This window comes from Amblyomma maculatum, chromosome 7 (genome assembly GCF_055883805.1).
Source record: "Amblyomma maculatum isolate TAMU_Amacu chromosome 7, ASM5588380v1, whole genome shotgun sequence".
In the NCBI taxonomy this organism is placed as follows: domain Eukaryota; kingdom Metazoa; phylum Arthropoda; class Arachnida; order Ixodida; family Ixodidae; genus Amblyomma; species Amblyomma maculatum.
In genome coordinates this window covers 106069550-106080307 of record NC_139350.1, presented here as the reverse complement: position 1 = coordinate 106080307, position 10758 = coordinate 106069550, and the positions used below count along the sequence as shown (strand labels likewise).

Genomic DNA, 10758 nt, shown 5'->3' with positions numbered 1-10758 from the left:
GGACGGCACTCTACAGGCTTCCTAAATACGATCGGATTATCAGTTGCCAGAGGTACCTGCGGAATACTGTCGTTGTTACGACGCAAGAGTATATAAGCCGAGTATTGGGCTTACCGCTTTCTTCGTAGATACAAGAGATGACGGGACACTTGCCAGTGCTCTGTCGACTGTGTGCTCCATCCACCGGTGCTGTAATAAAGGCCAAGCCCCGGCGCTGGCCTCAGTGGGCCTGAGACATACTGCGCTGCAGGATAGAAATAGAGTCGTGAACACTGCTCCGGCCAAGTCCAGAAATGCAGCAACACCCGTGAGCGCACTCCTGCGAAAAGGCTTGCGAGAAAAGACAAGTAAGGCGAGGTTGGTTCCAGAAATTACACTTCTTGGGGCAGTTTCTGCATGTGTCAATGTGTTTATAACGGTGTACAGAACACGTTGTAGATTGAAAAAGGGAATTATTAGGCGTTACTTTGTGCCTGTGGATATGACAGCGTTTCCTTAGTCAAATACATGACATCCGATGGTGCCGCCATCAGCATGATACAAAAATTAGTAATCATATTGAAAATGAAAGTACAACTTGCGTAAGCTATTCTTCTGCCAGCTCATCATCAAAATAAATCGCTCATATGTTTTTTCTGGAAACTTCTTCCTTTTCATCTTCTCTTCTTTCTTCGCGTGCTTAGATTGTTGCGCTCGCAAACATGGCGCACACGAACATGGTTGTTGGAAACACGGCTAACAATTCAAAACCTGGCAGATTTTGGGAGCACATCTTACGGAAAAAGATAATCAGTAATATACTAAAACAAAAACAATCAAAATAGAGTATTTGGATAAAAAAAGGAAAGATGGAGTGTTAAAAGGAAAAAGCTCAGCGTGAACGGTGAGGCCTGATTGGTCCGTAATAAACACATTGGTTCACTGCCCTGTCCATTTCCTTGCTTTTACTTTCACGGGGCAACACCTCTTCAGCTGTTCGCAAAAATACGTGCCTCTGTAGCGCAGCGACAAAGGGCGCTGAAACTACGACTGCAGGGGGCGCTAGTCAGACGAGATTGAGCTCGTGGCAGCTGCTGCTCCGTGCCCCCGTGCCAGAGCGTGACAGAACCCAGGCCGGACGCAGGGGGCGGTGGACATGTCCCGATACATGGAGGACGAACAGTGGCTTCTTCACCAATCCCAGCCGCGGTCCCTGGAGTCTCGGCGGGACCCATTCATCAAGACCTGCATCACATACTTCGGTGCGGCATGCGTCACCTTCACGCTCGTGTTGGTCGGCGTCTTTGTCTTCATGATCGCTTACGACGTTCGGAAGGCAGACACCACAGCCGCCGCCATCTTCCCTGTGAAGGTTCGAGCTCAGAAACACCGGCCAGTCCCTATCCTGTGTCATGTTAACGTGGCCCGGTTCTACGACTCCGAGGTCCTCTACAAGGTCACTGACCTACCTGGAAACTACTGCTCGCACCTGGTTTATCCACTCCGTGGGTTCCTGAGCGGCGTGAACGAGACACCGGAAAGCCCCCTGTCTTTCGGCCTGGTTCAGTCCCGTCTGGTAGAGCTGCGCGACAAGGTAAATCAGAGCTTTCCTCACTTGAAGCACCTCGTGGCAGCTGGCGATGAGAACGGCGGGGGCCGGCTGGCCTTCCACGAGGAACCCAACGCCACGGCTTACATGACCTTCCTGGTCGAGATGGTTCGCTGGCTCATCCAGACTCGCTTTCACGGACTCGTCCTTAGTAGCGTCTTCCCCGTGGAGACCGACCACCGGCGGCACATGGCCGTCTTCCTGTCACACCTCAAGCAGGTCATGCGCAAACACGGACTTCTCTTCGTCGTCACCGCAAGGTGGGACACGGGCATCTTCAGATCCGGCGCCAAGCCCGGCCGACTCGGCAAGTTTTTAGACTATGTCGGAGTTATGACGCATGGTCTGCACCGTGCAGCGAACGCGACCGACCGAATCTTGGTGCCATTCCACCACCAGCGTGGACGTAAAACCAGCAGGAGTGTGGAGGATTCGATCGACCATGTCATCTCGAGCGGAGTCCCACGGAGTAAGGTCCTTGTCACTGTTTCTCTTTCTGGGTATGTATGCACCGTGACACAGCTCCCGGAAAAGAACGAGGTCCCCACATGGAGTAGCGCGCGAGCACTCCGAGTTGTATCCTATGGCGAAGCATGCCACCTTGTGCGGGAGCCGGACTGGGCGCTCTCCTACGACCACGAAAGTGAGAAGCCCCACGCATGGAGGAACAATCTCTGGTTGGGGTATGAAGATGAAATCAGCGTCCGCAAGACCGTTTCACTGGTGGACAAGATGTACTTAGGCGGCGTCATCATATGGGATGTCGGGAGCGACGACTACGCGGGACGATGTGGGCTCACGAATCCACTAGTGAGAGCCATCTTCACAGAAGTCGAAGGAACTCCCATCGACGACAACCCAGGGTCCATCATACCCAGCTTCAACGCCACGGGGGGCACTGACAACAACACGAAGGTCTCCGGGTGAAGCATGCTGCCAGAGCAGAGAGAGCAATAAAACTGTTCCCCTTTTTTGAGCTCTTTTTTTTTTAGGTTTTTGCGACGCCAATCATGGCATTGCACGGCTATCAGAAGCTCCTAACTGATAATGAGGCCAGTGCTGACGTGACCGCGCCATGTACTGGCCTCATTATCAGTAACCGACAGGGCGTAGCTTTTGTTCTACAAGCACTCTCTCAGAGGATATAGTACGATGCACCAGTGCTCGCGGGGCTTTTGGCGCATAGTATTGGAGGGGGTTAGATCGACTTCAAATAGTTGCAGGACATCATGGCGCCAGCCCACACTGAGCTCATGTACGCACTCTCCTAGCATCTAGGAATCTCATCACCCTTTCCGTGCGCCTCCGTCTCGTGCGGTGCCGATGGTCGGCCTTCGGATCAGTCTGCAGCATGTCACTTTACACTGGTGGCCTAGATTCGTTTTTGTACAAAGTATGCTCGCGTTACGCAGCACAAGCTGAAGTCGCGCAAGCCACCAGCTAACGGCCACTTGGCTCTTCCACTAAGACTTCTCCCGACAATAAAGTTTTCTCTCTCTCTCTGTACAAACTATGGCTCTCAAATGCGGTTAACTCCGCTGCCCCTCTCGACGCGCCACCTTTAGTTAGTAGAGGATCTCCAATTCAAATCTCCCGTTAACTGAGTCTCCATTAGGTCCGTTTTTCAAGTGCTGCATAGCTTTCACTTCTCGGCGCACAATCGCTCCTTTCGTTCGACTTTTTCTCGTTTTCTCTTTGATTGAGACTTATACTTCTGAGACTTCTTCGTCTTTCTGCCTCAGAACGCAGTTGCTGTTGCCGTCTCCTCTTCGTCCTATCCTGTTGCACCGCTTCGTCGCTTAGGTCTCTTGCCCTCTTTTACTTCTTCATCTATCCTATTTTCTTCTCTTGCCTGTTAGCGTCATTCGTTATTAGTCTAGTAACACCCCTTTCGTTCTTGATTTACTCTTTCACATACCAATAATGTCCCGATCCCAGGAGCTGCAGAGGTGGAGGTAGACATGGGGCAAAGTAGACGTGCAGTGACATGCCAGCGAACCCAAAATGAGGCTTGTAATCTTCGAATCCGGTCTTCTTCCTTGGCTCATGGCACATACCCATGAGGGTAGATTGGCCAGGGCTAAGTGAAGACAGTAAAAAATAACCCAGCCCGAGCGCTCCGCACGTGCCAAAGCCGCTTCGTCGTCCTTGCCGCTCTGGACGCAGGCCGCGAGGTGCTAGGCACGTGGCCTTATTCCCCTCGCAAAAAGTAAGCATCGTTTCGATACTAAATGACGGATGTATGAAAAGGAAAAACTGCACAATCTCTACTAGATGGGAAACGGAGAACATAGCGAGAGTGACCCTCAGTCACGCAGAAAGTGAGGCTTCAACCTCAATGCACACTTTCGGATCGCTGGATACCGATGGCCGGCTGTCATAGTTCTGTCAGGAACAACTTCGTAGTCCGTACTGCCGATGCGGTGATGAGTTCTGTATGGCCCAAAATGCCAATGCAGGAGCTTTTCACACAATCCCTTGCGCCACATGGGGGTCAACATCCACACCTGGTCGCACGGTTCGTAGAGCAAAGACCTGTGCCGAATATCGTATAGTAGGAGGCATTGGCAGATTGCTGCTCCTTGCGTGTAAGCGAGCTAACTAACGGGATCGCTCTATTTGTTCCACGAATAAGCCGGCGTGTGGTGTTAAGTCTTTATCACCGCATGACAGCATGGCGTCTATGCGGACCTCCCTACCACAAACAAGACGGCACGGCGTACCGTGCTGTTACCGGCTTCGCAGTATTGTAAGCGAAGGTGTCGTACGGCAGGCTTTCGGCCCCCGTTTTATGCCCAGCGTCGACGTACTTATAAATGAAATCACGTCTTCCAGCGTCTTGTTTAAAGATTCCGGCCCACGTTTTAGGTTGAATGTCGACGTACTTATACACTGGAATCACGTCTTCCAGCGTCTTGCTTGGCGCGCTCTGTTAGGCCATTTGTTTGTGGGTGATGCGCTAGTTTTCTTCGATGTTCGGTTTCGCTCAGCGTCCACATGTCGATAGGAGATGAACCGTGAAAGGCTCGTATGCGGCGAGTGGCCGTCGGGCGGTTGTTCGCAAGGTTTGCCACGGGAAAATCGTTTCATGTGGGTCAGCCTTAAGTAGCGTCAATTAGGCTTAAATAAAATGTTAAAAATGATATTTGCATCAACTTTTTTTCTTTCTCTCTTTTCTTTTTTTTTTTTTTTTAGTTCGCTCCGTGGCGTTCAGGTTCGGGCTGCTCCTTTACGAAGCTGAAGGCCGCTGACGACCGCCTTTCCCGCTAAGGGCCTTTATCGCAAAGGGCTCACGACTTTGCCGTGTAGCTGCGCGTCAACCGCCTTCGGAGCAAAGAACCTTAATTCTCAAGGCCTTACAAGTGCCCGTGTGCCTGGTCCCCGATGACGCTCATGGCAGAAACGTTCTGAAGGGGCTTTAGGTCGCGTAGAAAGAAGAAACGCTCATGGTAACACTGCTCAGCGAGGCCAGTGCGCGCCGCCGCACATCGAAGGTGAGCGCCGCAGAAGGACAGGGTCCTGGAGGCGGTCGTCTGCTACCGCGCGGAAGCGCATGCGCTTGCTTTGCCGAGAAGCGGATCCAACTGTGCTGGCGGCGCTCAAACGCGCCGATGGCGTTCATCGCACTTCACTCACTGCAGCGCATTGTTGTTCCGATACAGCAACTCAGCCGCCTCTGTTCTTAGTGCAGCGTTCTCGGTTAAATATAAACGTTGTTTCAGTTACCTCAGCTCTAGTTTGGATTAGTTTAGGTCGCAAGTGAACGTCCCAAAGAGACTCACGCTAGGAGAGACGTCGACGTAATGGAGGGTTCCGGATCGTTTCGATACTAGGTGATTCTTACCTTGCACTGACATAGCGCACTACATGGCAGTCTCTCCTTTCGCGTCTATCAAAACGAGATCGCAGAGGCCGAGATCGAGCTTGGTTACTCCGACTTGGAAGTCGGGCGCTCCCCACGGAGCAGGCGCACCGGCATTAGACCGCATTTTCGGAATTTGACCGCACTCCACAAGCGACGTCGGGCAATGGAGGAAAACTTCGTTTTGGTGCGTGTGCTGCCAGGGCAGATGGGATCTTTTACAGCAGGACTTGCAAAGTCGTGTGCACGAAGGTGGTACGGCGACCGCTCTTCTTGGCGTGCACGATCAGCCTAGCGCGCGAAAGAGCTATCGCAGATGTTTGATGACACTTAATCTGAATTTTTAGCACAGCAGTGATAAAAATGGCCGAGCCTTGTAATCAGTTTTTGAAAGGTGTGAGGGTAGATTCATTCAAATGGGCGACATTTTTGCATAAAATCGTTGCTTGCACCATTAAGCAGGCTGAACAACAAAGTATTTGGTTGGATGTTCATACCTTATGGCATGCCTCATCGTAGCGCTGAAATTCCTGATAACGTGACTAGACTTCTTTTGTTGCTGTGCAACTCACTTTTTTGTTTGTTTTCGGTGACGCTTTCTGCTGGCATCGCCTTCTTCGAGAGTGGTGCAGCGTAGAGTGACACCCAGAAAACAGGCATAAATACTCATGAAGAGAGGGCTAGTTAGGAACGAATATTTCATTTCAGAAAGAATATTTACTATAGGTGGTGACAATGGCGATAAAGAGGATGCGACGCTTAGGCTCTGTGCCAGTTGAACGCTCCTTGAAGAACGACACTTGACTCTTGAGGCTATAAACGTTATGATAGTGGCTCCATTCCTTCACTGATGTGTTCGGCACACCCGGAAGCCCTACACTGTTCTTCATTCACTCTGCCAGTGGGCTTGTGCACAGCGACCGCAGCGACGCTCATGTGGTCGACTTCATTGATATCACTTTGGGGTGGCCTGTCGTAGAGGATACTTGATTCGTGGCTGTTTTTTGTATGCTTTAACGATCCGACTGACGGCCCAAAGTGGCCGATTTGTCACAATCTCCTCTGAGATAATGCTTGTAGGTTTTCTTTCGCGCTTCGGAACACGAGACGTCGCTAGCTTTCCGAAGGTTCGCCGAAACATGGCAAATACCTGCACATTTCCCGCATTTTTATTCTGAGGCAGCATAACAAATTTGAGTAAGCAAGAAAGGAGAAAAAAGTGTCATCACTATACTTTTTAAACTGATACCGTGACGTTTGCCAACCGATGAACATAGGAATGGGTAATCACAAATCATCCAAGAATATCTTATTAGGACAGACAAGTCGCTTAGCTTGGTACTTATTTGCCATAGCTTATTAGCCTCGCCATCAGATAAAGATTGCCATACCCAATCTAGCATGGTCTGCCAGCTGATAACCTTCCATAGGACTGAACAACGCTCTGCAGCTATAGTGAAGTGCCACAACGCAATCTCGACGTGTTTGGGCTCTGCCAGCACACAGTAAGGTTACAGTATAAGTGCGCTTCTCAGCAAAGCAAGAGTGGTGCGATTCCGCGCTGTAGCAGACGACACGAAGCCCCACCTCCAGTTTTGTGTGGGCCTGCACCGCTTACGCGCTGACGCTCCGCTGAGAGCGCTTCCGCTTAGCCGTGTTCGCACATAGCTTATTGGATCGAAACGCCGTCGGTGCATTAGTAGTAATAGTCACCCCCCGTTTCTCAGCAAAGCAAGCGCAGTGAGACTCCGCGCCGTAGCAGACGACACGAAGCCCCGCTTCCAGACTCGTGTGCGCTTGCGCAGCTTACGCGCTGACACTCCGCGGAGCGCCCCCCCACTTAGCTGTGTTCACACATAGCTTATTCGACCGAAACGCCGTCGGCGCAGTAGCAGTAGTAGTAGTAGTAGTAGTAGTAGTAGTAGTAGTAGTAGTAGTAGTAGTAGTAGTAGTAGTAGTAGACCCCCCCCCCCCCCCCCCCCCCCGCTTTTCGGAAATAATCCGGGGCTGCGCAAAGAAATTGTAATGATAATAATTGGTTCACAGGAAAGGAAAAGCGCCGTATCTGTCACACTTGCTCTGTGGACACCTGAGCCGCACCGTAAGTGAAGGGAGGAAGGTGGGAGTGAAAGCGGTAAGAGATAAAGGGGTATCGCACATCACACGGACGCCACTTCGTTTCACCTCCATCGAAACGCAGCCGCCGGCGGTCGGGATCAAACCCGGGTACTCCAGGTTCGATCCCGACCGCCGGCAACTGTGGTAATTTGTGGTTCTAGTGATTGAAGTTTGATTGGTGTAAGATAGGCGATAAGTTAATTGACGAATTAAATAAATGAAAGTTGAAAGGGTTCAAAGGTTTCCAATTTCTTAGAATGAAAAGCCAGTGCTTGACGATGCTAATTAAGAAAATTTATACTAATTGTTCAAATAAGTAATGAAGAATGAAAAATGCGTTCAAAGGTGTCAAACTGCTCAGAATGGAAAGTCAATGTTTGCTGATGCTATGTATCGGGGCATAAAAAATGTAAAAAATACAAAAAGAAATTCAATGTTAAAAATTTCAAATGTGAAAAAAAAAAAAAAAAATCTCCGTGTGTGTGAAACGCTACCACGCCACACCCTAAACGGCGGAGCTTAAGTGTCCCCGTAAGCTTTAATTGGACCGCCCTGTACATTACGGACAAGGCAAAAAGACGGGCGCTTTCGCGTTGATTATTCATTGATTGTTCGAAGCCGGGTGGTCAGCCATCGTAAACTGAGGACGTGATATGCGTAAATGCACCCGCACCTAGATAGTCCAAGCCTACGATCTTGCTAACGTGACCGGTCCACGTGACAAACGCCGTGGAAGAAAGCAGAGTGCATAATTCCTGACCCTACAGATTCGATCTTGGGTTAATTCGCTTAGATGTTTTGCTTTTGTTTTTACTGTAGGGGTTAGAGTTACACGGAATTCGGTCACTGCCGTAACTTTGCAAATTTTCAAAAAAATAAAAAAAATTGTTTTTCTAGAATAACGAACATTTACGATTCGCATAAAAGTTTTTGAATATTGTCACACATGCTTTTTTTCCTCTACCCGCATCTGTCAAGCACTATTCCTCAAATAGCCTTTTGCAGGCTGGAATTGGTATTTTAGCCACTGCAACAATAAAGGAATTATCATTCTTATTCTTGGGCGGTCCAATTGGCAAAGTCGTACCAGTCTGCACATGAACGAAAGGCTGACTAAAAGAAGCTCCATGACGCCTCTCATAAAAACAGTCATGTGCACTTCCCCAATATAAAAAAAAAGGCTCCTCGATCATTCCTCCTTGTCTCCTTCAGAAGCTCTCTCTCTTGATTGCATTTTATGCCATCATGGAAAGAATGTGGCTCCTGTACTGGGCCTAATCCAGCCCAAAGAAAACAAGGCAGCTCTGTTCAACACACAGGCGCATGATGGCATTAATCAAACAATTCTTTCAGGACTTTACTGCCAGAACTGTTGAAGCTTAGAAGCACTTAGAGCTCCTAAAAATGGCAATAAGGCGGAATATCGAAGCTGATGTTGAAGCAACCTTTTTCAATTGGGTGTGGTCTGGCATGTGCCCTTGTTCGGGTAGCAGCCCTTGAGGAGAGTTCGCTGGTTTGACTTTTCTAATGATCTGACCGGATTTGATGGCTTTTTCATTTTGATCTATACATGCAGATTGAGTTGAAAAAGTGGCTTTCAAGGGCACTTATAGAAAACCCTGCACATCCATGCCACATACAGTGGCGACTGTGAGCACATACCAACATTGGTCTCAGTGGTAAGCTGTTGATTGGACAAACTTGTGTCTACAAGTAGAAAAAAACTCGGCAATGGCAATATGTGAAGACTGCTTGACGGTCATATAAACAGGTGGCGCTTAACGCCTTTTTTTTTTTTTTGTACGCAAGCTTGCCATAAGGCATATTATATAAACTCATGTTAACGCTTAACGCTTAGTCGTCCTTTTTTAAATGACTAGAAACTCTAGCTAAAGAGAACACAGTCCCGAAGTCAGAAATGCTGTTGCACCCCAGTAAAAAAACAACATTGGAACCTATTGTGATCACCGATTGGTACCAATGTTCAAAGGGTAAGATTTCTCGTTCCAATCAGTGTCTAAGTGGACTCTTCTATTGGTTCCAGTTTGAATTTATAGTCCAGTTGGATAGTCCATTTGGAATTTGCATTCCAAATGGATAAGCCCAATTTGTTCAATCTAATTCTTGCTCTAAATTGTACAGTCCAAATGGACTCAAAATTGGGTCCAACTGGATAGCCTATTTCAACCTAGCAGCTAATGCTAAGTCCAAATAGTCTACCATTTGAACACAATAGCACCTGTAATATTGGTTGCTCATGTTCAAAATGAATGCTCAGTGGGATCAGTCTATGCCAACCAACTGGTCTTACAACTGAACTCAATTGATTCCTCATTCCTTTTGATACAATGTATCCATGTGAACATTTGCATACCTTGATAAACCAAGCGCAGAACTAATTCATATTCAATTTACAATAACAGCTACCAGCAGCCCAACCTCGAAAATCGTGGTCTTAAACCCTTGTTGTGCAGGCCGCATTGACCTTGTGAGCCACAAAATAAATTATGTAAAAATAAAACAATGCACAACAAAAATAAATACCATATAAATCAAAATGTCTCATTCCCAGACCACACCTCACAACATTCTCGGAAAAAAAAAAATATGTGTGCTTGATTCTGCCCAGACACACGACAGACAGTGCTTCATGACAGCTGAAAGAAAGTGACTGAAAGGGTACAACGATAAATACCACCCTCACGGCAAGCTCTTGAAGGTGCCTAATGACCGTCAACGTTCACACAAATTAAGGGGCCAATGTCTCTTCATTTCACAAAGAAGTGTATCGTCAGGGGATGAGGTTAGGGTGACCTTAACGATGCCTTTTCGTTGATATTTAATTGGAAGATGAGTCTGGTAGGTAAAGCTGATTGGTGAAGCTGACATGTACTTTCACAGCAAAGGCTGAAATTTTTGGAGCTAGTTGGCTGCCTGGTGAAGCTGACATGTACTTTCACAGCAAAGGCTGAAATTTTTGGAGCTAGTGGGCTGCGTCCCACAGCTCAACGGGCCATATGCGGCCCTTGTGTTCGAGACCCCCCGATCTATATTATCTCTGAAGCCAAAATTTATGAAATAAATGGACTCAACTGGCAAGTACTGCTGGTATGATCCGGAGTAAGGGTCTGATGATTGGTGTATAGAAGTAGGAGCGGAGGTATGTTCCCTGGCTTACATAGTATATTGA

At 48.3% G+C, this 10758-nt stretch overlaps 1 protein-coding gene across 1 annotated transcript; it reads left to right on the top strand.

The window, feature by feature from the left end:
- Window positions 1–1135: 1135 nt before the first annotated feature.
- LOC146184261 (chitinase-3-like protein 2) lies at window positions 1136–2515 on the top strand. Its single transcript, XM_084608526.1, has one exon. It carries the CDS (start codon window positions 1136–1138, stop codon window positions 2513–2515), a length of 1380 nt encoding a protein of 459 aa, XP_084464652.1.
- The last annotated feature ends 8243 nt before the right edge of the window (window positions 2516–10758 follow it).

Coding starts and splice junctions, on each gene's coding strand:
- LOC146184261 (XM_084608526.1), top strand. CDS start 1,136: ATGTCCCGATACATGGAGGACGAACAGTGGCTTCTTCACCAATCCCAG.